Source organism: Bactrocera oleae, chromosome X, assembly GCF_042242935.1.
Source record: "Bactrocera oleae isolate idBacOlea1 chromosome X, idBacOlea1, whole genome shotgun sequence".
NCBI classification, from domain to species: Eukaryota; Metazoa; Arthropoda; class Insecta; order Diptera; family Tephritidae; genus Bactrocera; species Bactrocera oleae.
Genome location: NC_091541.1, coordinates 24,999,049 through 25,026,101, shown reverse-complemented (window position 1 = coordinate 25,026,101; position 27,053 = coordinate 24,999,049). Strand labels below are relative to the sequence as shown.

General features: G+C 34.3%; 1 protein-coding gene and 1 long non-coding RNA gene across 3 annotated transcripts in view; one reads left to right on the top strand and one right to left on the bottom strand.

Moving 5' to 3' along the window:
- Gat (GABA transporter) overlaps window positions 1–27,053 on the top strand; it is a 300,362-nt gene that overhangs the window by 10,153 nt on the left and 263,156 nt on the right. For both annotated transcript variants that reach the window (XM_070112754.1, XM_070112753.1), the window contains exon 2: window positions 22,617–22,991. In XM_070112754.1, the coding sequence (XP_069968855.1) occupies window positions 22,761–22,991 (231 nt within the window). In that variant the 5' untranslated portion in view covers window positions 22,617–22,760. The remainder of the gene's footprint in view (window positions 1–22,616; window positions 22,992–27,053) is intronic.
- LOC118681371 (uncharacterized) lies at window positions 751–26,345 on the bottom strand. Its single transcript, XR_004977069.2, has 2 exons — window positions 25,976–26,345; window positions 751–956 (listed from the first exon to the last, which is right to left on the bottom strand). It is a non-coding gene; the product is annotated as an uncharacterized lncRNA (long non-coding RNA).

The following is a 27,053-nucleotide window of genomic DNA, read 5'->3' as shown; positions in this document are numbered from 1 at the left end:
ATAACATTAAATGTTATATATCATCAACTAACAACTTTGTAATACACTTATTTGTTACAAACTTGAATATAAGATTAATAAAATACAAAATTTAACATTTTACCGGCTTTAATGTTTTCGATTTTATGCGTATGAACATTTTCACCGCGCCCCGGTCTTCTAGTATATAATATTTTTCGTTATTATATATGGATCTTAATCTAAATAAAAGAAATCTAATGTAATCCCTGAATTAAACGAAAACAGTTTATACCCGTTTCCCGTAGCTCCAATAAACCCAACATAGTGATTTTTGACTTTCCGTTTGACTTTATATCATACATATACATATATCGGCCAATATGTGTGTGTGTGTTGTGGCCTCCAAGATCGTTCGATTTAACACAACTGGACTATTTTTGATGGGGTATATGGATTCGCTTGCTAAGCCTGAGATGATTGACGCCTTGGAAGATACTCTTGGTTGGAATTTATTCGAGCCAGCCGCGGCGGTCTCTTGCTCAAAATAATTTTTGAGACATAATGGTTTATCTTTAAAAAAAAACCTAATTCTTGGCCATAACATAAAATTATATGCGTTTTTTTTCTTGAAAACCACTTGAATAAAAAACCACCCTACATACAGTATGTTTAACATAGCAAATTTCTAAAAATAAATTAATACATAGTTGAAAAGCAATTTCTTTTTGACCTATAGCGCTTTTTTCGCGTTCGAAATGAACATAAATAAACTAACTCTTACTTCATAACTTTTTAAAAATATTTTTATAAAATATTGATGCAGTATGCCGAATACATGAGTAAAGTTATCGTTAGACATAGATGAATTGGTCCCTTAGGGCAGCCCCCATACCCTTAACATAACGATTTCCGCCGATCTTGGTGATTTCTCCTTCATTCCCACATCCGAAAAATCGTTTATTAAGTTGAGTTTATATCGCATATTAAGAAAATATCTGAAAAAATTAAAGGAAAATGTTTTGATTGGCATTATGTCATTCGGTAGTAGAAATTATGATTATTGATATGCAGCTTCTAGCAGCACTTATACCTACAATATGTTGAGCATAGCGATTTGTGCGAGTTAGGTTGTTTTGTGATTTATAGTGTTTGTTAATAGGATACCAAATAAGACTAAGATACATTATATGTTTCTTCGAATAACAAATATTTATCTAATTTGCAACAGTTTTAATACATTACTAGTTTAATTTAATGTTAGGCCGACACCCGAAAATAATTCTCTCCGACCTTAGCCCTTCCTACCTTATTTTTAAATAGTTTTCATTCTTTACGTATTGTAGTTTCAAACATAACGACGGTTCATACTGGGTATATTTTTGTGACATAGATATATATTTTAAAGTGAAACTTTTATTACATCGTCTCAAATTTTTTGGGCTGTGTTTGCATGTCGTTTTTGTAATGCTCTATACATATGTACATACATATGTGTATATGTACATACAAATGTGCCTGAAGTCAGCAATCACTCGTAGCAAAAGAGGTTGTTTCGAAAAGCTTTGTGAAGAAGCAAACATAGACCCCTGGGGAACCGCGTACAAAATATGTATGTCAAATTTTAAAAATATGCCGCAGCAACCTAAGAACGCATCATTTATGAGGAAAGTCGTCGACGCATTATTTCCAACACATGAGACCATGTCCTATGCTATGCGTAACGATGTTACAGAGCCCCCTCTATTATTTACACAAGAAGAACTACTGGCCATTGCGAAAAAAATTAAAAACTCTAAAGCGCCTGGAATAGATGGTATACCAAATAGAGCCCTAAAAGAAGCCATGACTCTGAGACCCAGTTTGTTCGTTAAAATGTACAATGCGTGTATACTGGAAGGCGTGTTTCCCGACCCGTGGAAGGTGCAGCGTCTGGTTCTACTTCCAAAACCGAAAAAGCCACCTGAAGAACCTTCATCATATCGACCTCTGTGCATGCTCGACACGATTGGTAAAATGTACGAAAGCATAGTAAGAAACCGCTTGGAGTTAGCAATCCAAAAAGCCGGCGGATTATCAGAGAGACAATACGGCTTTATAAAAAAGAGGTCCACTATTGACGCACTAAGTGAAGTCGTTGATATTGCGAAATGTGCAATAAGTGGCAAAAGATGGAAAGGTGGCACCAAAGAATATTGCGCGCTAATTACCCTGGATGTGAAGAATGCATTAAGTTCTGCGAAATGGGCAAATATCATCAAGGCCCTATACGAAATACGCGCTCCCCAATACCTTATAAATATTATTATGAGTTATTTTGAGAACAGAAGGCTGCTTTTCGACACAGATGAGGGTACCAAGAGCTACTCTATCTCGAGTGGAGTACCACAAGGTTCGGTCTTAGGCCCCCTTCTTTGGAACCTGATGTACGACGGGGTGCTAAGACTACATCAACAACAATCCGTGAAACTAATCGCCTATGCGGATGACCTCATAGTGGTAGCAGTAGCGAAACATCTAGATGACCTCCGGGTCAAATGCAATGATTGCATAAATGGTATACGACGGTGGTTCGCAACCATGAGTCTAGAGTTGGCTGAGCAGCAAACAGAGGTCTTGCTCATTAGCTCCAGGAAAATTGAAGAAAAACTATCGCTCACCATAGGAGAATGTCAGATAACTTTACAGCCACAGCTAAAGTATCTTGGCGTTATATTGGACTCAAGGCTAAAATTTAAAAAGCACTTGGAAAACACGACGAGTAAAGCAAATAAAATCTATAATTCTTTATCTAGTATGATGGCAAATAGAGGCTGTGTGCGTTCCAGCCGACGATTTCTAATACCTAAGGCAATGAGCTCCGTTATACTGTATGCGGCTCCAATATGGATCCAGGCGCTTGACACAAAGTCATATGCTAAACCAATAATCACAGTGCATAGGCTTTCTGCAATACGCGTGATAAGTGCTTTCCGAACCGTATCAAGCGACGCTGCGGAAGTATTAGCCAGTATGGTGCCCATTGACATCCAGGCAAATGAATTCGCGCGCTTATACCAGCTATCGGAACCTTCTACAGCAACAAAAAGAGAGGAAAGAACCAAGAGCATAACGCTGTGGCAGCAACGGTGGCAAACCTGATCCAAAGGACGATGGACTCACAGACTGATACCACACATCATACCGTGGATAGATAGACAGCATGGGGACCTGGATTTCCACCTGACCCAAATGCTAAGTGGACATGGGTGCTTTAGAAGCTACCTTTACAAATTTCGTCATGACTACAGTCCGTACTGTCCGACGTGTACAGAGTGTATTGAAGACTCTGAACATGTTTTTTACCATTGCCCTCGGTTCTCAAGTATAAGAGAAAATCTGAAAACCACACTTGGCAGTAGTTTCTCGGTGGAGAATTTGACAGCACTTATGTGTGAGCCCTCTATTAAATGGAAAGCAGTCAGCGAAGCGTCTGCGTTGATAATGACAAGATTGAGACACTTACAACAGATTAGGAGTCAGTTAGTCCGTACCGTAGAGGAGACTTAAATGTCTTCTTCGCTCCCATGAAGTAATACTTTGTCCAGTGGTTCCGTGGGAGAGATTTGGGTTGGGAGTAGGTTAGGTTTAGCGTATTAAAGTTCCGCACTTCGGCTTTCGATGCTTCCCCCTACTATAAAAAAAAAAAAAACCTACGTACACATGTAAATACGTCACCGGCAAAAATTTCAAACATTGTTCTACAAAAACAACAATCGTCTCAAGTAGCATAAGCAGCACACACACATGTCAATATGACAGCCAAATTGCTATAGCGACTCACGCGACGACAAAGCGTCACAACATTGTGTGTTGTTGGTAGAAAATCCGAGCTGTGTCGAAAACAACAAACGAACGACCGCGTCCCATGCCGCTCTAACAGCTTTGCCCATAAACCATCGCAAATATGTACGTTTATGTATGAACATGCATATATGTATATCGACGCAGATTTTTGCGAGCCATATAAAAATATTTTAAAATTGTAAAATATTTTATTGTAAAATATTTTAAATCGACAAGAGCTATGTTGCCATTTTTGTCACTTTTTTCTGTGTTTGCCGGGTTGACACTTTTCCTTTCAGGAAGGAACATCAGAAAGTTGTTCAATTTATGATTTTTAGCTTTTCCCATCGTCGCGAAAAAACGCTTGTGGGCAAACACATGCTCGGGAAGATGTGTATTGCGTTTACTTTTATGAATGAGTTAACTTCGCTTGTTAAGAGTAAGCCTGCGTTCATGAAAATGTTGTTGTGTTGTTATCAAAGCTTTTAATGATCACAGCAAATAAATATATTATATGAATATGTGCTATATACGTATGTCCTGTGATACCAAATATATATATGTAACTCCCTTCGCTCCCTTCCACTGCTCGTCAGAGCAGTCGAGGCCAACATGGCGGCGCCTATAGTTCGTATCAGCTGACCGTGTAATGTGTAGACTATAGATAACTCAATCTGTGTGGATGAGCGCTATAGCTTATTGCGCATGCGTGATCAATATAGTCAATTTTAAACTATAACCATGGTAACTTTCGATCATATTATTCTCGCTTCATTTATTCAAACACGTGCTTCAAGTAAACACCTCTCTTGTATCTGTCATCAACATTTTCGAATATATTATTATTTTATTGAACTTCACTTCATACTACAGACTGTTCTACTCATTTATGCCAGTGCTCCACGTTATTTTGTTTGGTGTTATCAGTGTTTAATGTAAATAGTGTTATTTATTTGCTGTTGGTAAACAACGACACACCTAGTGAGTCCGAAAAACTGGTCATTGAGGAAAATAAGTGAAGAAACTTGCAAAAATGAATGATGATGATTTAATTTTACGCCGTAAAAACAGAACGTTAACAGAGTACGCGCTTATAGAAAAAGGAAAAAAGATCTTGGTGCCGTGCCGAGTACTAGTACAATTCAAAGTGGTGAGCCTGTATCTGAAAATGTTCTTACTGAAAAACCTTTACATCAAAAGCAACTAAACATGGAACGATGCCGTAGGTATCGTCAAAAATGCAAACGGCTAAAATCTGGTGCCAATTTTGACCGAGGCACTAGTGACAATGATACAAGTACAAGCCGAGATACAAGTGTAATTCAAGAATCAATTGTTATTCCAGATGAATTTCAAAATTCGTCAAACCAACCTCGTCAAATTTTCAACGATGAACCTTCGCACGCTCCTGAAAATAGTACTGACAATGCAAACACTAGTGTTTTTGCAAACGTACGTTATCGTCGGTACCTAGAAAGACTCAACGCACAAAGAGCTCACGCAGAAGAAAATCCTTCATCGGTCTATACATCATATGTGAGACATAATGGAGCTCATAATCTTTTTAAAACCTTATTTGAGAATAACCCATTTGGTTTTGCAAGCACTGTTTGTGATAGACTATGGTTCAAAAATGATTTGAAATCTCCACTATTTGAGAATAACCCATTTGGTTTTGCAAGCACTGTTTGTGATAGACTATGGTTCAAAAATGATTTGAAATCTCCACCATTGTCGTGCTGGAAATTTTACAACAAATATGCCCAGCTGTCTTGTTGGAAGACATTTTTGTGTGTGCGACCTGTAGAACTTCGTTAACTGCTGAAAAAATACCAAACTTGGCTGTGTATAATGGATTTAAGTATCCGCCTAAACCCAATCTTCCTGAATTGGATTCAGTGTAATAGCGATTAATATCACCGAGATTACCCTTTATGCAAATTCGACGGCTAAGATACGTACTAGGGCAATATGGAATCACTGGACAAGTAAATGTGCCCGTTAACGTTGATAACATGATTAAAACTCTGCCTCGAAATATAGATGATGATTACTGTGTAAATGTACACATAAAAAACGATTAATGCACAAATCTAGTTATTTGCACGGATTGGTGAAAAAAGGGATTGTTAAAGACTGGTTCAGTTATCTTGTAGCTACTCCACTTTATAAGCATTATGACATTAAAATTAGTCAACATTTCTTGGGCGAGTTAACCGATGAGAGTGAAAAGCCTATGGCTAGATCTACTGATGATGAAAGACAGGCTTATGAGGAGGATAACAAAAAATATAACACAATAGACAATACCTACGATGATATTGATGATTTTTATAATAAAAATATTATTACTTCGGATGAGGACTATTATCGAATTCTATCTGCTGGGAGTTCACGACCGATGGTTTTTGTTAAGCGACGCCCTGATGAAAAATGGCATAACTTCTTTAATCCATTTATATTTTACCATTTGCAGTCGAACATGGATATCCAACATATAACAGATGAGTGCCGCATACGTTGTGGAGTATGTAAACAAATCGAATCGAGGCACCAGTAATCTTCAGCGGGAACTACTAGATCTTTTGGAAGAAAATTCAAATTTAGACTTGGTTGAAATGACAAGACATATGAGTGTTAATATTTTAAATACAATAGAAATGTCCAGCCAAGAAGCTGCATGGTTTCTTCTTAGGGAGCCAACGCTAAATCAACGCTTAAGGTTGAGTTTATACCTACGATGTGGCCTCAGGAACGTCATCGTATTCGAAAAACAGAGAAAGAATTAGAAAGACTTACTGATAATGATATCAATATTTGGAAAGAAAATTGTTTCGATAAATACGAAAATCGACCTGCAGAATTAGAAGATATTACCTTGATCCAGTTTGTTGCTTGCAGTCAAAACTGAACGAAAACCGTCGGAACCTGAAATTGCAGACGAAAATTCAGATTCAGAACATGAAGTAGACATTGAAGAGGGGTTAGCACCAGAAGAAAACATTAATCAACAAAGTAATAAAGTATATTACCGTCGGCAAACTCCAAGGATCGTACGCTATCGGCATTACGATATGGTGAGTCAATCGTTAGACTATAAACGTGAAATGGTTACTTTGTACATTCCATTTCGCAATGAAGAAAGGGACATTTTGGCTAAAATGAGATTCAATCAAATTTATGAAGATAACGAACAACTGATTTTAGCTCGTCGTAAAGAGTTCGAAGCAAATTTAGATATTGACAAAATTATTGAAGCATACAGAAAATTATGTCACCCTGAAGAAAATGAGGAAGACCTTGACATTTTGCCGCTTATACAACAAGATGCAAATCCATTTATTGGGTTTTATAACAATCCAGACTCAAGGTTTAATGAGGATCTTTTTGTGGCAAGCATGCATTTACTTGGACCAATTGCCCGGAAGAAAAATTTGATGGATAATACAGACTTTTATGAGTTAATGCGACGAGCGAACACTCGTCAAATATCATTACTCAATCATATGATTAATCATCTGCATACGCCGAGTCGTCCACCAATGCAAGTATTTTTAACTGGGCCTGCTGGTAGTGGAAAAAGTTATACCGTTTTAATGGTCAAAGAAATCTACAACCGTTTTACAGATAACTGTGGAACTCTCAATGCATATATTGTTGCAGCATCAACTGGTAAAGCTGCAGTGGCAATCGATGGAACTACAATTCACACAGCATTGAGTATTTCAACTATAGGACTGAACGCACTCAGCACTGAAAAAGCTAATTTGTATCGATCCGTATTTCGGTATGTAAAATTCTTATCATGTTCACAAATGCTTATCAAAATAGACGAGAGATTGAAACAAATCACAGGCAATTACGACGTGCCGTACGGGGGCTTAGATATTCTTATGATTGGTGACTTGCGACAACTTTCACCTGTACGCGCCACTGCAATTTACAAGCAACCAAAACAAAGTATCGCAGGGCCTATGCTCTGGCGAAAACTACAATTTTATCCGTTACATGAAGTTATGCGTCAGAAGATCGAGTGTTTTCGTCTATTTTAACAAAAATTGGTAGTGGATCAGAGTTAAGTTTAGAGAAAACAAATATTATCGAATCAAGGATGTTTACTGAAGACGAAGCTAAACGAATGTGTCCATCAGGAATACGATTATTTTTTCAAGTTAAGAAAGTTGAAAATTATAACAATTCAATCCTATCGACGTATGATGAAAAATACGAGTCAATTGCTGAGGACATAATTATGAACTGTGATTACCCGGTACTTGCTCAGAAATATTTAGATGCATTTGCAAAAAAAAAAAACCGTTGATGCTGGGGCACTGCCTCATAAAATAATTTTTGTTTATGATTTACCGTACTTCATAACAAAAAATATTGACGTTTCAGATGGAATCGCTAACAGTAATGTAGGGAAATTGATACATCTTGAATTTGACAATACTACAATAATAAGAGTGTGGTTACCGTTCCCGGACAAGAATGTGGGGAAAAAATCCGACAAAAATGTGCTCATCGCATCGAGGAATTAAATATTAATAGATACTCCGTGCCAATCAAGTTATTATTAACTTCATCACCAATTGACTCTCGTCAACGTAATACTGTAATAAAATGAACACATTTTCCATTATCAGCTTTCAATGCATCAACGATTCATAAAGCGCAAGGGGGAACGTATAGTGAAGTTGATTATCATTACGAAAAAAGTCATGCTCAAGATTTAGTTTACGTAAGTAGCTCTTAGCCGCGTCACTGATTTAAACGGTCTTTACATTGTGTCAGAAAATGGTAACAAAAAATTTCATCACACTGGTTGTCGAGTTACTAAACAAACACAAGATTTGAGAATAGAATTGGAGCGACTTTCGTTAAATCCACTGATTACTATCACCGATGAAATCTCAAATTTTATTATGAGTCGACGGGGATTCTCGATGGTATCATTCAATGTACAAACCTTACGAACTCATTCAGAAGATATTTCTGCAAGTTTGACAAAATCGATTAACACACTTGTTTTATGTGAAACTAATTTGAGAAATAATGAGCAAATAAATATCCCAAATTTTCAATACGTGAGTAGACAGAAACATAGTACTTCTCGATATGGTGGAGTAGCTATACTAAAAAATAATGATAATTCATTGAGGGTTTATTCAGAAATGCAAGCATACATTAGTAACATGAGTGTAAGTCAAACAACTGCTTCCGAATCTGCTGTAGGAGATTTTGGTGCATCTATTTGTCAATTTGATGAAAACAGAAATTCGTAATTGCGTCAATTTAGATTAAAGTAAATCAAAAAATAGATGATGTGATGGATTTCCTGGGTTTCCATCCAGCTCCATTTGCTACGTCATCAGCACAAATCTTCCGTTCTCGAGAAATATATTCACGAATGCCCATTATTTTGTCTGGTGATTTCAATACAGACTTTAAGAAAGAAGAATCTGCTCCACTTATTGAATACTTAAAAGAAGTATTTAATCTCCAAATGTTAAATGATAGAAATATACCCACCACGAGATATGGTACAACGATCGATGCGGTTTTTACTAGATACATTGAAAAAATTTAATGTAAGTCACTGTTTACGTATTTTAGTTACCATAAAATATTGGTTACATTTATAAACTGTGAAACTCAGGATGAAGATGGTATTGACAATAGAATAATTGACAATAATTGAAAATAGATCAAATTGACTTAACGACTGTAATTAATATTGTTTTCAGTTCTTTAATGTTTGTATATCATCTAAATAAATGTTAAGAATTTTTTAATTTAAGAGTATCCTAAAACACAAAGTTGAAAAAAAAGTGTTACTGGGAAAACTAATCTGCTTCTATCATTTTCCATTACCATTCCGATTTTCCAAAAACAAAATTGAAATTGAGCATGCCATTTCAATACCCTTAATAGAATATTATTCCAAAAATTATTAATTTAATGTCTACGATATGAAAATAAGTTTCACTTTTACCGTGGTTTCATAAAACCACACAATAGTTTTTTATTATTTTATTAAACATTTTTAATGGCGTGGCCTTTCATAAATAGAAAACAACAATTATGTCCCTCTCCCACTACGTTGAATTTAAGTTATGTTGCTTAGTAGCTGGCAGAGAAAAGGCTCTAAATGTTTTCTTGTGTTTTTAAATGTAGATACCTTAATCTTTACTTAAGTTTGCGCTTGCATGGTCAAAGTATAAGTTTTAATGCTACATGCAGGGCTGCGAATCGGTTTTCGAACCGAACCGAAACCGTTTTTGTTTTAAAATGCGAAAATCGAACCGGAAACTCCTTAAAAAAATGGTCCGGTTCGGCTCAAAATGAAAATTCGGAATAAGCATTTTTAAGTTAAATAATACACAACGTGCTTCAAAATGTAACGCTTGGGATAAGCTACCACAAAATTGGCTTGAATGCAACGCCATGAGATGTAATTTTTGACTGTAATTTCAAATAATCGCGTCTATGTTCTCAGAACGTTGGCATACTTTTAAAATTTGGTTGATAAGTTTTTTAAATATTTTTGAAATGATTATGAATCCAGTACACAGCTTTTGTTTTGACAAAAACTGTTATACAAGTGAGCTAATACTTTGCAAATTTGAAATGAAAGAAAAACATACAGCAAATTTGGCGAGAGACATACAAAGAAAGTACGGCGACGTTTTAGAGAAGATCGTTAGCGAAATTTTGAAGAAGAAATTCCAGAAGCACTCTACATTAAAATTTCTATTGTATCATTTACAGTCTACATTTTGTCATGCTGTATATGTATATTATTGTATAATAACTATTAGTATTTTCCACACTAGGTGTGGTAAATATATTCAGGTTTGTAATCAACGCTGAAAAGTTTTAATACATATTTTATTTTTGCTCACGCATATGTAACTAGAAAAAATAAATACACGAGGTTTAGGTTTACTCCAATTGTATGATCTTTAATTTAGCTCAAGTGCTTAAACAATAATGATTTCTTAATAATAAGCTTACTTATTCATCACCCACACTTCGAGCTCCTATCTCTGAGTATACTTGTAAGAGGCGAAATGTGAGAGAGGTGTTTAGAAGTAAAGTTACACATGTACATACAAGTATATAGTCGATATACAAGTATATGCATATATATGTAACTCCTCCCAACTCCCAAGTGACCATATTTCTTAATTAGAGTTAATACATATTTGTTCTTATTAGATTTTGTTATTTAGTTTTAAATATATACTTCAGAAAACGACCTACAATATTTTTTTTTGTTTTAATGTGTTTATTTTTTGTAGGTTACTATGATGATGATTAGTTAATATTGCTTATGTTATTTAGATAATATGGAAATAACAAAAAGATAAAGCTCAAATTAATAAACAAATTTCATTTCAATATTTTTTCTTTTGAACTGGTTTTTATACTTTCTGACTTTTTGGTTTTTAAATTTTACAATATGATTCTCCCCATCTTTTTCTGTTTTTAACAATCTTAATGGATTACATATCTTATCAAATATTTTTCTTGAATTTTGCGCATTTGCTAAATTGGTATCGATTTTGGTTTTTTTTGTCTGTATTTATTAATATTTTCAATTCTTTTTTTTTTGACTGCTTGCGGGTCGTTTTTTCGTGGCTCTTTATTGGAAAATATCTTATATGGAATTTTCCCAGTAGTCGAGTGAATAATTGTGTGGTTATAGGTAAAAATTACTTGTTCTATTCCTAAATATTTCAATTCTTTGTCTTCCGATGTATTTATTATTCTCAATTTCTCATTGAGGGTTTTATGCAAACGCTCAATATCGCCTATGCCTGTTTTGCCTGTTGTTACTTCAACCTTTATGATTAATTGATTACACCATTGTTTGATGTTTATGTTATTTAGGCCTTGATCTTGGTCAACCTTCATAATCTTAGGGGGTCCCATAGTATAAAATACTTTCAATAGCGCTCTCTTAGTTTTTAAGCCAATTTAATGATTTTACGTTCTCTACCATGGCAAAATTGAAAAATAAATCAATACAAGTCAAAAAAAATTCATTGTTCCACTTTCAAAAGTCTATAACATATTTTTCTCTGGTTTCATATACCGGAGGCGTAACTTTGAATGGTAGTTTGTTTGCAATGTGGTCACTTTTACAGTGATTACAAAGCTCGCAACTATTAATAATATTTGAAATTTCTTTGAGGTAGTTTGGATAATAATATTTTTCTTTAAAACATTTTGCTACTTTTTCTCCTATCCTAAAACACAAAGTTGAAAAAAAAGTGTTACTGGGAAAACTAATCTGCTTCTATCATTTTCCATTACCATTCCGATTTTCCAAAAACAAAATTGAAATTGAGCATGCCATTTCAATACCCTTAATAGAATATTATTCCAAAAATTATTAATTTAATGTCTACGATATGAAAATAAGTTTCACTTTTACCGTGGTTTCATAAAACCACACAATAGTTTTTTATTATTTTATTAAACATTTTTAATGGCGTGGCCTTTCATAAATAGAAAACAACAATTATGTCCCTCTCCCACTACGTTGAATTTAAGTTATGTTGCTTAGTAGCTGGCAGAGAAAAGGCTCTAAATGTTTTCTTGTGTTTTTAAATGTAGATACCTTAATCTTTACTTAAGTTTGCGCTTGCATGGTCAAAGTATAAGTTTTAATGCTACATGCAGGGCTGCGAATCGGTTTTCGAACCGAACCGAAACCGTTTTTGTTTTAAAATGCGAAAATCGAACCGGAAACTCCTTAAAAAAATGGTCCGGTTCGGCTCAAAATGAAAATTCGGAATAAGCATTTTTAAGTTAAATAATACACAACGTGCTTCAAAATGTAACGCTTGGGATAAGCTACCACAAAATTGGCTTGAATGCAACGCCATGAGATGTAATTTTTGACTGTAATTTCAAATAATCGCGTCTATGTTCTCAGAACGTTGGCATACTTTTAAAATTTGGTTGATAAGTTTTTTAAATATTTTTGAAATGATTATGAATCCAGTACACAGCTTTTGTTTTGACAAAAACTGTTATACAAGTGAGCTAATACTTTGCAAATTTGAAATGAAAGAAAAACATACAGCAAATTTGGCGAGAGACATACAAAGAAAGTACGGCGACGTTTTAGAGAAGATCGTTAGCGAAATTTTGAAGAAGAAATTCCAGAAGCACTCTACATTAAAATTTCTATTGTATCATTTACAGTCTACATTTTGTCATGCTGTATATGTATATTATTGTATAATAACTATTAGTATTTTCCACACTAGGTGTGGTAAATATATTCAGGTTTGTAATCAACGCTGAAAAGTTTTAATACATATTTTATTTTTGCTCACGCATATGTAACTAGAAAAAATAAATACACGAGGTTTAGGTTTACTCCAATTGTATGATCTTTAATTTAGCTCAAGTGCTTAAACAATAATGATTTCTTAATAATAAGCTTACTTATTCATCACCCACACTTCGAGCTCCTATCTCTGAGTATACTTGTAAGAGGCGAAATGTGAGAGAGGTGTTTAGAAGTAAAGTTACACATGTACATACAAGTATATAGTCGATATACAAGTATATGCATATATATGTAACTCCTCCCAACTCCCAAGTGACCATATTTCTTAATTAGAGTTAATACATATTTGTTCTTATTAGATTTTGTTATTTAGTTTTAAATATATACTTCAGAAAACGACCTACAATATTTTTTTTTGTTTTAATGTGTTTATTTTTTGTAGGTTACTATGATGATGATTAGTTAATATTGCTTATGTTATTTAGATAATATGGAAATAACAAAAAGATAAAGCTCAAATTAATAAACAAATTTCATTTCAATATTTTTTCTTTTGAACTGGTTTTTATACTTTCTGACTTTTTGGTTTTTAAATTTTACAATATGATTCTCCCCATCTTTTTCTGTTTTTAACAATCTTAATGGATTACATATCTTATCAAATATTTTTCTTGAATTTTGCGCATTTGCTAAATTGGTATCGATTTTGGTTTTTTTTGTCTGTATTTATTAATATTTTCAATTCTTTTTTTTTTGACTGCTTGCGGGTCGTTTTTTCGTGGCTCTTTATTGGAAAATATCTTATATGGAATTTTCCCAGTAGTCGAGTGAATAATTGTGTGGTTATAGGTAAAAATTACTTGTTCTATTCCTAAATATTTCAATTCTTTGTCTTCCGATGTATTTATTATTCTCAATTTCTCATTGAGGGTTTTATGCAAACGCTCAATATCGCCTATGCCTGTTTTGCCTGTTGTTACTTCAACCTTTATGATTAATTGATTACACCATTGTTTGATGTTTATGTTATTTAGGCCTTGATCTTGGTCAACCTTCATAATCTTAGGGGGTCCCATAGTATAAAATACTTTCAATAGCGCTCTCTTAGTTTTTAAGCCAATTTAATGATTTTACGTTCTCTACCATGGCAAAATTGAAAAATAAATCAATACAAGTCAAAAAAAATTCATTGTTCCACTTTCAAAAGTCTATAACATATTTTTCTCTGGTTTCATATACCGGAGGCGTAACTTTGAATGGTAGTTTGTTTGCAATGTGGTCACTTTTACAGTGATTACAAAGCTCGCAACTATTAATAATATTTGAAATTTCTTTGAGGTAGTTTGGATAATAATATTTTTCTTTAAAACATTTTGCTACTTTTTCTATCCCTTGATGTAGTTCATTTAAATGGATTTCTGTAACAATGGATTTGAATTCGGAATATTCTAAAATGTTTTTTAAACTTTATTTGTCCTATAAGATCTATTTCTGCTACTAGTTATCAAGCTTTTATAAATATTTTGGAAATGCAGATCGTCGTTATCGTTTGGCATGTGTATAATGGTTCTCTTCTTTAATAGATATGTTTTACTGATTTTTTTATTAGGTTTTTGTAAGTTATCAAAACAAGATTATTACTAACAATTTTTAGCGTTTCACAGCTTTTTTCATTTCCCCTTATTAGCTTTACTTGATTTGTAAATAAATTTTACGACCTTTCTGTTATGTGGATATAACTTTCGTAATCTTCCTGTGCCGAATGGGTTGTTGCACAATTTGGGGCGATTTCGTCTTCCTCAGCATTGCACTCCTCTATTTTTATGCGTGATAACGCATCGGCAACGTGATTTTCCCTACCCGGAATGTATTACACGTCGAAATCATACTAATTGAGGCGTATCTGGTCTATGATCGCCGTTGATAGTAAATTCCTTACCATACAAATATGGTCTGAAGTATTTAGTGGCCCAAACCATAGCTAACATCTCTTTTTCTGTGGTAGAGTAGTGAAGGTCATGCTCATTCAGAGTGCGACTCGCAAAGCAAATAGGGTGACTTTGTTGGCTTAACACTGCACCCAAGGCGACGTTAGAAGCGTCGGTAGTTAGCGTAAATGGCTTTTCGTAATTTGAGTACACTAATATAGGATCTTCAGTTATCAAAATTTTAATGGTATCAACGGCATTTAAATATTCTTTGTCTTGAGCGTTTACCATATTACCTCTTTTTAAACAGTTTGTTAGCGCCAAACCCAAAAACTGTTTGATCTCTTTTTCCATTTGATGTACAGGATAATCTAAAATCGCCTTAATTTTATGCGGATTACTACGTACCCAAAACACTCGGTTTCATGTTTTAAAAACTTACACTTGATAAGCTGTACTTTAAGATTAGCATCAGACAATCTTTGGAAAACTTTATCGAGCGATTCGATATGCTCCTGAAGTGACGTGGTGAACACCACAATATCGCCTAGGTACAGTATGCAATTTTTACCAATTAACCCTTCCAATACTGCGTTCATCAGCCTTTGGAATGTGACTGGGGAATTTTTCAGCGGTTTCTTAGGCACAACCCATAGCAGAGTGCAGAGTACAGAGAATCGCTATGGCAAATAATCTTTTGCTCAAGCATTTCCGCTATTTGCCTGTCTACTTCCGCCTTGTGCACTTCCGGATAACGGTAAGACTTTACATAGATAGGATCTTCGTGCACGGTTTTGATTTTATGTTTAATTTTGTGGGTGAAAGTTAGCTGATTTCCTTCCTCAAAAAAATGTAGTTAAATTTTGCCAATAAGCCTCTGATCTCTTTATGTTCCTCAATATTTAAGTGGCTTAACTCATATTTAGTTTTATCTTTGTCATCATTCACAAGATTTAAATTACTGCTAAAGTGATCTACAGAATTATCGTTATTACAAAATGAATAAAGCTTTCCGCTTAAATGAATATTCACATTTTGCAAATTAATTTTCGAATACAGTTTCTTAAGTATATCAACACCCAAAAGTCCTTCGTAACTTTCAGAAAAGTTATGCACATAGAATTTTAAATTATGTTTAGTAAATGCAATTACCTGTTGCCGTTTTTAAAATAATTGGTTTTACTATTATAACTTCATTACTTAATATATATGGTTTAATTAAACTTACCGATGAACCCGTATCTATTAAAAATTTGATTTCTTTATTAGTTAGTGTCAATTTAATCGAGGTTAGTCCTCCGAGGCTTCTAATTGAAAATTTTGCTAGATGGGACTCCCTGTGTATGAAAGTTGTTGTTATTTACAGGTAGACAAAGATGATATTTATCAAATCCACTCTTATTAAGTTTGTTATTATTAGAGTAATGGGGAGCGCGTGGGTTAGTTTTAACATCTCTTTTATATTCATAATCATAAGCATCATTTTCTTTTAAAATTTTAACTTCAGACTTTACGTTAGTGGCTAAGTTTGCATTTATCAACGCAGTTAAATGGTTTGGCAATTCTGTTTTAAGAGTCTTGATACTTAATTATTTTAATTCATTTGTCAAAAATGTTTTAGTTTCACTATTTTAATTTTTTAATTTAATACAATCTTTAATTCTACAAATTGCGTTATTTATTTCTTCACAAAGAATGCGTACGCTACCTTTAAATTTTATATTACTAACTTGTAAAATAAGAGTCGAAATTGGAATGTGTTCTCCAAACTCATCAACTAAAAGTTCTCTTAGCGTGGACCAATCTGACGGCCGCTCCCTCCTTATGACGTCCAAAGCTGCCCCTCGTAAAGTTCGTAATATTTAGTTAAAATAAAATGCTCGCTCAGCCGGTTGCGTTGGTGCAACCACAGGCATTATGGAATCAATGCTATCGACATACAGTGCTAAGTAATTAGCATCACCATCAAAAGGCTGAATAAGTTTAATATTCTGCATTACAAGCTCTCTTATTTGTTGTGCTTCGGCCATGTTTGTTGTTTTTGTTTCAGCGTTAATGTCTAATATTCTTAAGTACTCATTTAAATTTTCAAACTCTTTATTTAAGTCCATCTATTTCTCTTTTTATATTGGACAGTGCAAAGTAATTAAATCTCTCATCGCATCGAATATATGTTTGTTATATGTAACAACACAATGCAAACAAAATTAAATAGTTTTTGTTTCTCGCGTTTGCAATAAATTACAACACAAACAACAATGCAGGTATGCCGACTGCTTAGTGTTCAAAAATTTAGCCCACAATAATGTTGTTGTTGTTTATGCTTTTATTATTATTATTTGTTGCTTTTATTTAGTTTTCAGTTTTTGCTTGCACTATTTGTATTTGTTTCACTCAGTGCGACTGTTAAATGAAATGTCACTCTTAAATTTTACTTTAAAGTTTAAACTATGAGTTCTTCTCTTACTTTCTAATGTGCACTCAATTTGTGTTTTGTTTTGGTTTGAGATCAAGGTAGTTTGAAAAGCGACTGAAATTCAAATAGAAGAATACCAACACCAAATTCACGAAAATTAAGAAACGGTGTTTTGTTTTGTATTAATATTTTTCTTGTCGCTTATTTTATTTCAAGCTTATTTAACAGCTTAGGTTAGAAAATACTTCTGTTAATTATTATATTTGTTTCATATCTCTGATAATTTCTTTTTTTTTAATTCACGTATGAAATAAGTTTTTGTATGTTTTAATATGCAGTTGTTTTAATAATTAATTTTTGTAATTAGAACACTTGTGCATAGGTTCGTTTTAAGGATCTGTTTCACAGATCCTGCGCCACTAGAAAAAATAAATATACGAGGTTTAGGTGTACTCCAATTGTATGACCTTTAATTCAGCTCAAGGGCTTAAACAATAATGATTTGTAAATAATAAGCTTACTTATTCATCACCCTTCGAGCTCCTATCTCTGAGTATAGGAAGCGAAATGTGAGAGGGGCGTTTAGAAGTAGAGTTACACACGTACATATTATATGTAGTCAACATATATACGTATATATGTCACTTGTATATATGTACGCATGGGTTTTTTCACACACCAGGGCCGCCGGCCCGACCCGTCCATATAGGCAAGTTAGTTAATTGCCTAGGGCGCAAGATATTAGGAGAAAATTAATTTACCGGCGATCTGTGGTCGGGAAAAGGAAGGGGAGGGGCGTGGTTGAGTTTTTTAAAGGTTTAAAACGGGTCGATTTCCGGCAAATTACGTATGCTATAGAAAAAAGTTATACGGCACGATGAAAAGATCTATAAATCTTGCGTATGGACTTTTTTCAAATAACTTCAAAACTTATGTCAAAATAACTTCAAATTACCAAGTTTTAGGGTTTTTATACCCTGAAACGGGGTATATTAAGTTTGCCACGAAGTTTGTAACACCAAGAAGGAAACGTCGGAGAACCTATAACATATTGATGTAACCATGTCCGTCTGTATGTCCGTCCGTCCGTCTGTATGTATGCAAATTAGTCCCTCAGTTTTTAAGCTATCGATCTGAAATTATACACCTGTCCTTTTTTCACTAAGAAGCTGCTCTTTTGTCGGAACGGAACATGTAGCTGCCATACAAACTGAACAATTGGAAGCAAGTACTTGTATGGAAAACTTTTTTATTTGACGTAATATCTTTACGAAATTTGACATGAATTATTTTCTAAAGCAACAACGTAATCTCCGAAAAAGTTGTTTCGATCAGATCATTATAGCATATAGCTGCCATACAAACTGAACGATCGGAATCAAGTGCTTGTATGGAAAACTCTTTCATTTGACGAGGTGTCTTCGCGAAATTTTGCATCGATTCTTATTTAAGGCAATAGTGCAATCTCCGAAGAAATTGTACAGATCGGATGTCTATAACATATAGCTGTCATATTAACTGAACGATCGGAGTAAAGTGCCTGCATGGAAAACTTTTTTATTTGACGAGGCATCTTCACGAAATTAGATTAGAATCAAATTATTGTAAGCAACATTTGTATCTGTGAAGGGTATTATAACTTCGGTGCAACCGAAGTTAACGTTTTTTCTTGTTTATTTTTATCTTGTACAAACATTTTTTTCATTCACGAAACTTGGTGTCAACTTACCTTCTTATGTCTTAAACCCACTGTACTGTTATTTGGTAGGCTTGTTTTTTTTTTGAATTCTCTACTTTCTAATGGTATAAAAATTATAGACATTACTATTTAAAAAATTTTCTAAGAAAATGCTCAAAATTACCCCATAAAATAGCTACTGTTGCGAAATAATACGTAGATGAAATAAGCAGCTTTGAATCGTTTTCACCTGTTTTGTGGTTGTTTTTTGCGTTTTTTGAGAAAAATTTCTATGTTATTTTATATAATATAGTTCAATTTTCAATATATAATATATACAATAACATAGAAACTTTTCTCAAAAAACAATTGAACTTTTTTCGATATAAGGTCAGTATGAGAGAAAAAATAAATATTTTAAACAAAAAAAGTACAGTGGTGTCCTATAACTAGTATACTGGACGTTTTAAATTATATTTGGTCAAACGAATTATTAGATATCGTTCTAAATTTATTTACGGAAATATGGGTGTTGCTAACACTTCCTATCTACGTAACTACTGAAGGGCGCGGTTTTTCTAAATAGAAACTTATCAAAACCTACCTGCACTCTACAATGTGTTTAAAACGACTGACAGGCAACGATATCAATTGAAAATAAAGTGGCACAAACTTTTAACAATAAAACAGTTGTGTCTGATTTTTCAACTTAAAGGCACAAAGATTTTAATATAATTAACTATTTTTATTGTACTACTAATTATAATCTGTTTAAATAATTATGTTAAATCTTTGGAATATGAGTGTTTTATTTAATAGGTAGGTAGGTAAAGTGGCTGTCACTCGACACACTTAGGCCTTTAGGAGGCCCATTGTGATACCACTGGGACTGTGATCCCCTCACTCTATTGGCTCCTCTCTGAACCACCCCGCACTTCTGATGAACTTCATCAGTGAGACAAGTTTTATCTGTGCAACCTCCGAGACGTCGTCAAGAAACCCACGACCGATGGTTGCGATTCTTTTCCTATATAGTGCTGCGCAATCGCATGGAAGATGTTTAATGGTCTCCTCCTCTTCTACTTCCTGACAGCTTCTGCAATAGTCGTTATATGGCGTGCCAAGTCTACTTGCATGTCTGCCTATTAGACAGTGGCCTGTTAGTACTCCTACGAGAGTTCTTATATCATTCCTCTTGAATTTTAACAGTCAGCATGTGCGGCTCATATTCCATTTTTGCCACGTTTGCGTGCTAGTTGAGCAGGTCAGGGATTGATTCCACTGACACTCGGCTATATTAATGACATGTTTGTCGATTAGGTATCTACAAGTAGCCAGAGGCATATTTATGTCCTCCTTACCAGGATCTAGTTGTAGGGTGGTGCCTGTTCTGGCTAGTTCATCTGCTACGCAGTTCCAAGGGATGTCACTGTGTCCTGGGACCCGTTGCAGATTTACCGTGAAACAGGATGACAGATCCGCTAGAAGATCATGACAATCTTTCACTGTCTTCGACGAAATCCTATGAGACATCAGAGATTTCAAAGCCGCCTGGCTGTCTGTATATATAAATACACTTCTTGTTGTGATTACACTTTTTGTTAGTACAAGAAAGCTTTCTTTAATTGCAGTGACCTCTGCTTGGAAGACACTGCAGCGTTCTGGTAACCGGAAGGCGATTTTGGTATCTAGTTTAGCCGAGAAGACACCGCCGCCTACTCGGTTATCCAGTTTGGAACCATCCGTATAGAAGCTTATCCCTGCTTCTTTGTCCACTACGTCCCTTTCCCACTCCTCTCTGGAGGGGAAGGCAATATTGAGGACCGGATTTAGGTTCAGCTCCATAGGATTGCGAAAATCCGTAGTTATGGGAAAAACGGGAACTTTCTAAGTATCATAGAATGCCTCTTGTTGCTGGTGACTAGTAGAGAGGATTCCCTCAGTCTCAGAGCTGACTTCGCTGCCATTTGCTTGCAATACAGATCTGTTGGCAGCAAGTGTAAAATTATGTTAAGTGCCTGGCTTGGCGTAGTTCTGAGAGCTCCGCTGATGCAAATACTAGCTGCTCTTTGTATACTTTCCATGCTTCTAATCGCATATTTCTTTTCTGTAATTGGCATTATACTACTATACCGTAGGTCATGATCGGCCTTACAATTGCTGTGTACAGCCAGTGAGACACCCGAGGTGTCAGTCCCCACCTGGACCCCACCATTCTTTTACATGTGTAAAGCGCTGTAGCTGCTTTCTTTACCCTCGCTTCCAAGTTTTGTTTCCAAGAAAGCTTCCTGTCCAAAATTAGTCCCAAGTAGCTTGCTTTATCTCCTACCGTTAGCCGGGTGCCATTTAAGAATGGCGGCGTGATTTCTGGAGTACTGTGTTTCTTAGTGAACAATATTAGTTCTGTCTTGCTAGCATTTAAATTCAGTCCGCATGATACGGCCCATCGATTAATATCGTTTAATATTGTCTGCATAAGGCTAGCGAGGGTGTTCGGGAACTTACCCCTAACCGAGACTGCCACATCATCAGCGTTGGCCACAACAGCCCCCTTCTTTTCTAGACCTACCAGCATTTTATTCATTGTCAGGATCCAGAGAAGTGGCGATAACACGCCTCCTTGGGGTGTACCCCTTCGGACAGATCTGTGCTTCGTTGAAGCTCCCAGCACTGAAATAATTGACCTGCCCAAGAGCATCTGTTCAATTAATTTCCGAAAAGGCTCATAGATGCCCAGATCTTTAAGCGCGCTCAATATGGTTGTTGAAGGCACCTTCTATGTATAGGAAGTCTACGAGGGTGTATTCTTTTATTTCCAGAGACTTTTCAATCTCTGTTACCACTGAGCTTAATGCCGTTTCTGTGGATCTACCCTTCGAGTACGCATGCTGCGAAACTGCCATTTTTCCTGTTTTTAGTGTGTCCCTTATATGTATTTCTATTAGTCTCTCCAGCGTTTTTAAAAGAAATGATGACAGACTAATTGGTCTAAAATCCTTTGGATTAATGTGTGAGCTTTTGCCAGCCTTTGGTATATATATCACCTTGACTTTTCTCCATATCGAGGGAATATAGTTTAATTTCAGTTTGTTAACCAGTTTATTGTGTAGCTCAGGGACTGCTGTAACTGAGCCGGGAATAGTCCGTCTGGTCCCGGCGTTTTATAAGGCTTGAAGCTGCCTATTGCCCAATAAACATTGCTATCTGACACTATGTCTAGCGGAGGGGACTCTGAGCCCACTTCACTCTCCATTATATGCGTTTTATTTAATAGAATAATCTAAATAATTTTCAAAAGTTATAAATTTTGTTGTTAAGGCAAAATAGGGTCTCGGGCTGGCCCTGGTTATACCTTTATTGTAAAAAGTATTGAGCTGCGTTTGTAATGAAAATGTATAGTTACTGAACACTTTTAATTCGCTATCAGTGTGTAGTAAACTCGGTGAAAAATTAATTGTACAATAATAAGATTAATATATTGTAAAAAATTTAATATTACAGGTACTACTTATTGAAACGTGCGACATATCGTAAACAATATAAGTTGGTTTTATCGTATACTATGATTTTAACAAATTGTTTTTAAAACAATTTAAAGAAGTACATAGAATTTCTGGCTGTAAGGAGAAAATTGTTGAAAGCTTCATGCTTATGGCGAACAATACTGATTTAGATGTTAAAGACGATGGTGTTTATAATCGCTCGGGAATAGGACATGATGGTTCGGAAACAGTACACATACCATCTCACAGGAAACGCATAGAAACTATAGAAATGACTACGATCAGTAACACAAATGAAAGCTTAACCTTACCTACATCAACCACAATTTCATCCTCTTCGTTATTGGCAAAAATGAAAAACGAAACTGAACAGGTAAATTTAATACAATTATGAGAATATCATATAACTGTACTCGAGGTGGGCTGAGTAACATAAGCAATTAGTCGGGTAAAAAGTATTTTTTATATTAAATGTTCTTTAGTATAAACTATTAAAATCTGAATAGCGTGAACATCGTCTTTGATTATTGTTTTCAGTCAGTTTCAGCAAAAATTAAAAAAATATATACTCAAGAACTTTTAGTTTGGAAGATTGCAATAAATAAAATGTATAAAAAATTAAAAAAAAAATTCATTTACCTATATAGAATAATATGATATTGATAATATGAAAAATTTAGAGCAGTTTAAGAAAAAATTACGTTCATGTTACCCAGAATGCATTGTTCAATTAAACCATGGATGTTGAAGGATGAAATCGTGCTCAGCTTTGGTTGTCCAGAGCTCCCTTTATTTGTACAAATTCATTATCTTTAATTATGTAACAAACATAGTTGTCTTATAAATATAAAAGCTTTATCCTAAACTATTGTACATAACGGCAATAAGTGTACACATACCTTAATCAAAAATGTTCTCAATGACTTGTTATCATTTTGTTAGTTTAGGATCATGTGTGATCGTTTACAATAGGCAGATCAGTATTTATATTGCATAATCTCTATTCAATATACCCAAAATAGACATTAGTTTCAAGTGTTGGTAGAAATGCGTAATTGATAAATACATATCTATACTTTAGAACACATCTATATTTGCTGGCGATAAGACACAAAAATATATGTAATTTGATATCTGTTTATGAATAATTTACAAAAATATCTACAATTGTAGGCTTTAAGAACTATTTAGAAATCGGATCATATTCCTCACGTTGAAATGTTTATATTTCAAAAAAATTGATGAATTTATACATTTTTGGCCGCTCTCTTGGAAAGCTGTAGGGTCGAACTCGTGATTGTTTCTATTATTATACTCTTGCAACAAGTTGGTACATAATACTTTTGTTCATAAAATGGTTGTTTGTATCACCAAAAAGTAATCGAGATAGATATAGAGTTAGATATATATAAATTATGAAGATGACAAGGCGAGTTGGAATCCGGCTGACTGTTTGTCCGTAAGGCTGTCGGTCTGTGCAAGCTGCAACTTTAGTAAAAATTTCGATATCGTCATGTAACTGTGTAAACGACTTAATTGTCACACCACTGTCACGCCCACAAAAATTACTATAAGTTAGCTCCAAATTAAGATATTGTTTAAATGAGTTTAAACTCCCTCCTCCAAGTACACCACTCTACTCGGTAAAAACTGACACACCACTCCTGTGAACACTCAAGGGATTTCCCCCCACACGACGACACCACCACACTCAACCTCTTAGAACAACATGCACGAAGCCACCTAACAAAAAGGACTGGACCATCGCTAAATCTGCATTCGCTTAAACGTATCCGATTGAACAGCTGGTAGGAAAGCTGCAACTTTATACGTCAACCATCGCGGTCACCGTATCAATGCTTATGCAATTCAACAACGCAACGCGATTGTTTCGCGAACGTAATTTTTGGATTCTCACCGCCTCCTTTTCGGCCCGAACATTTGTAGCGTGTTCCAAACATCAATTTAATCTATTAATAAATAATTTAAAGTTTGTAAACTCCCGAACAATTATAAATTAAATTAATTTATTTATACACATTACTCGGACATTTTCATTTACGATGTTTTGTGCAAGTATCTAAAATATTCATGGTCCTTCGAGCCTTACTAAAAGGCACCTAATTATAGTGGTGACAAAGAAACAGAAACACACAAAAACAAAAATAAAAAAAATTGAGTTAATAAAAAATATGCATATAATAACAAAGTGCAGTGCAGTGGTACAACAATAAAAGTAACAAAATTTGCAAACTAAGACAAAAACTTTTAAAAATGGTGCAGTGACTCAAAAAAACAAATGAAAAAAAGTGAATATATCTATTTATATATAAATATGTATATAGATAATTACAAAATAACAACATACAATAAATGCATATGGGCCCAGTGCAGTGAAATAAAAGTATACAATACATTGATATAAAAACAAAATATATATATAATATTATATATATATACATACATATAAATGTTAAAATGTAGAAAACACAAAAACCTCACCAAAGGTATAGTGCTAATATATAATATATATATATATATAACAACAAACATATAAACATTTTAAACAACTAAAAATTCACACAACCGATCGCGAAACCTAAGCCCGAAACATAAATAGAACAAACGGGCGCGAATTTTTAAACACAAAACAACAATACAGCATACCTGTAAGCAGCTGGAGAAGAAGCACACGAATTGGCACAAAACGCACAGGCATATATAATATATGTATAAACCTTATACCCTACAAAGTGAGCGTATTTATTTCTTTAACTAATCGTATTTTATGCGTATATGTATGTAAAAATTGCAGTTTTATATATTATAAAACCTGTAACGCTTACATATAACATCTATATATATCGTTAAATATAATATATATTTTTACTAAACATATATACTTATATTTATACAAACACATGTACAAAGTGCATTAGGGAAAATACCTACACATTATTCACTTCGCTTTCGCGCTCTCTTCGTAATGCGAACATACATATTTATACATACGACATAGAAACTATGCCTATGCTTATATACTCTACATACATTGGATCAATTGCACTTTAAAAATTTACAAAATTATATAAAAAGTTGTAAAATTACAAAAAGATAAAATAATAAACGTTGTAGGAAAATTAACACTACTAGAAATTAAAATATAATAAATAATTTATTAAAAACAAAATACAAAACGCGCGGTTAAACATACGTACATACATATTAAAACATATACAATTGTAGTTGTACATTTTTTCAAAGTCCATGTTTAAATGAGTTAAACTCCCTCCTCCAAGTACACCACTCTACTCGGGAAAAACTGGCGCCCCCCAATAATGCCCACCACATACTCACCAATACACCACACCAGATGACGCCACATCAACTTTTCGCTTATACACTTTCGAAGTAATAGCGATCCTGCGCGCACCTCAATTCAATTCGACACCGCGTAATATACTTGTACAATTCAGCTCGCTACAAACATTTCTTAATCCGTCAAACCATTGGTTTACCACATCAATCGACATCGCTCCGGATTTATTTCGACCATCTTCTTCGACATCGTTCCGCACATTAAAAACCAACAATTATCAAAAAAACGGGGGCGAAATAACACAAAATTTCAAACGGGCACGAATAGCAACAAAACCACAACAAAAATACATATATAATTAAAAAAGAACGGGCGGAGTCAAAACTAACAAAAAAAAACATAATCTCCTCAAAAGGACACAACAACAACCACACCAGCCTAAATCAACACAGCGAAGCAGAAATTGGAAGAGAGCCACAAGCGGAAAAAGCAACACACAAGTATACCATACACACATATGGTATACAATATTGTCCCCAAAACCCCTTGGTGGACCCCAAAGTGAGTCGTATCGTTTCCTATTCTTTTATTTTATCATGCATATATGTATGTAAAGATTACAGTTTTATATATATAGAACCTGTAATAACAAATACGTTCACCAAACTACAACAGTTCGGTAATATATATATACCAACATAGAGATGTATTATTAAGAACAACAATAATTCAATGCCTATTTATACTTAGCTTCGTGTATTCAAATACACCATCAAGAAACAAAAATCAAAAACGAATTCAAGTATATACTTTCAAATTTCTCCAGCAATACCCCTTGTGTTTAATAAAGCAATAAGCAGGAGTGCATATAATAAGTAAGCAAAGGCAAAATAGCAAACCTAAAACAAGACAGAGAAACAAATAAAAACACAACAAACAAGCATACATATATGCATATCGAAATATATCGTTAAATATATATATATTTTTAATAAACATATATACATACAAAAATATATTTACAAAGTGCATACGGTCAAATATCTGCACATTATTTACTTTGCTTTCGCGCTCTCTTCGCTGTGCTAGCCTACATACATACGTATATATACACAT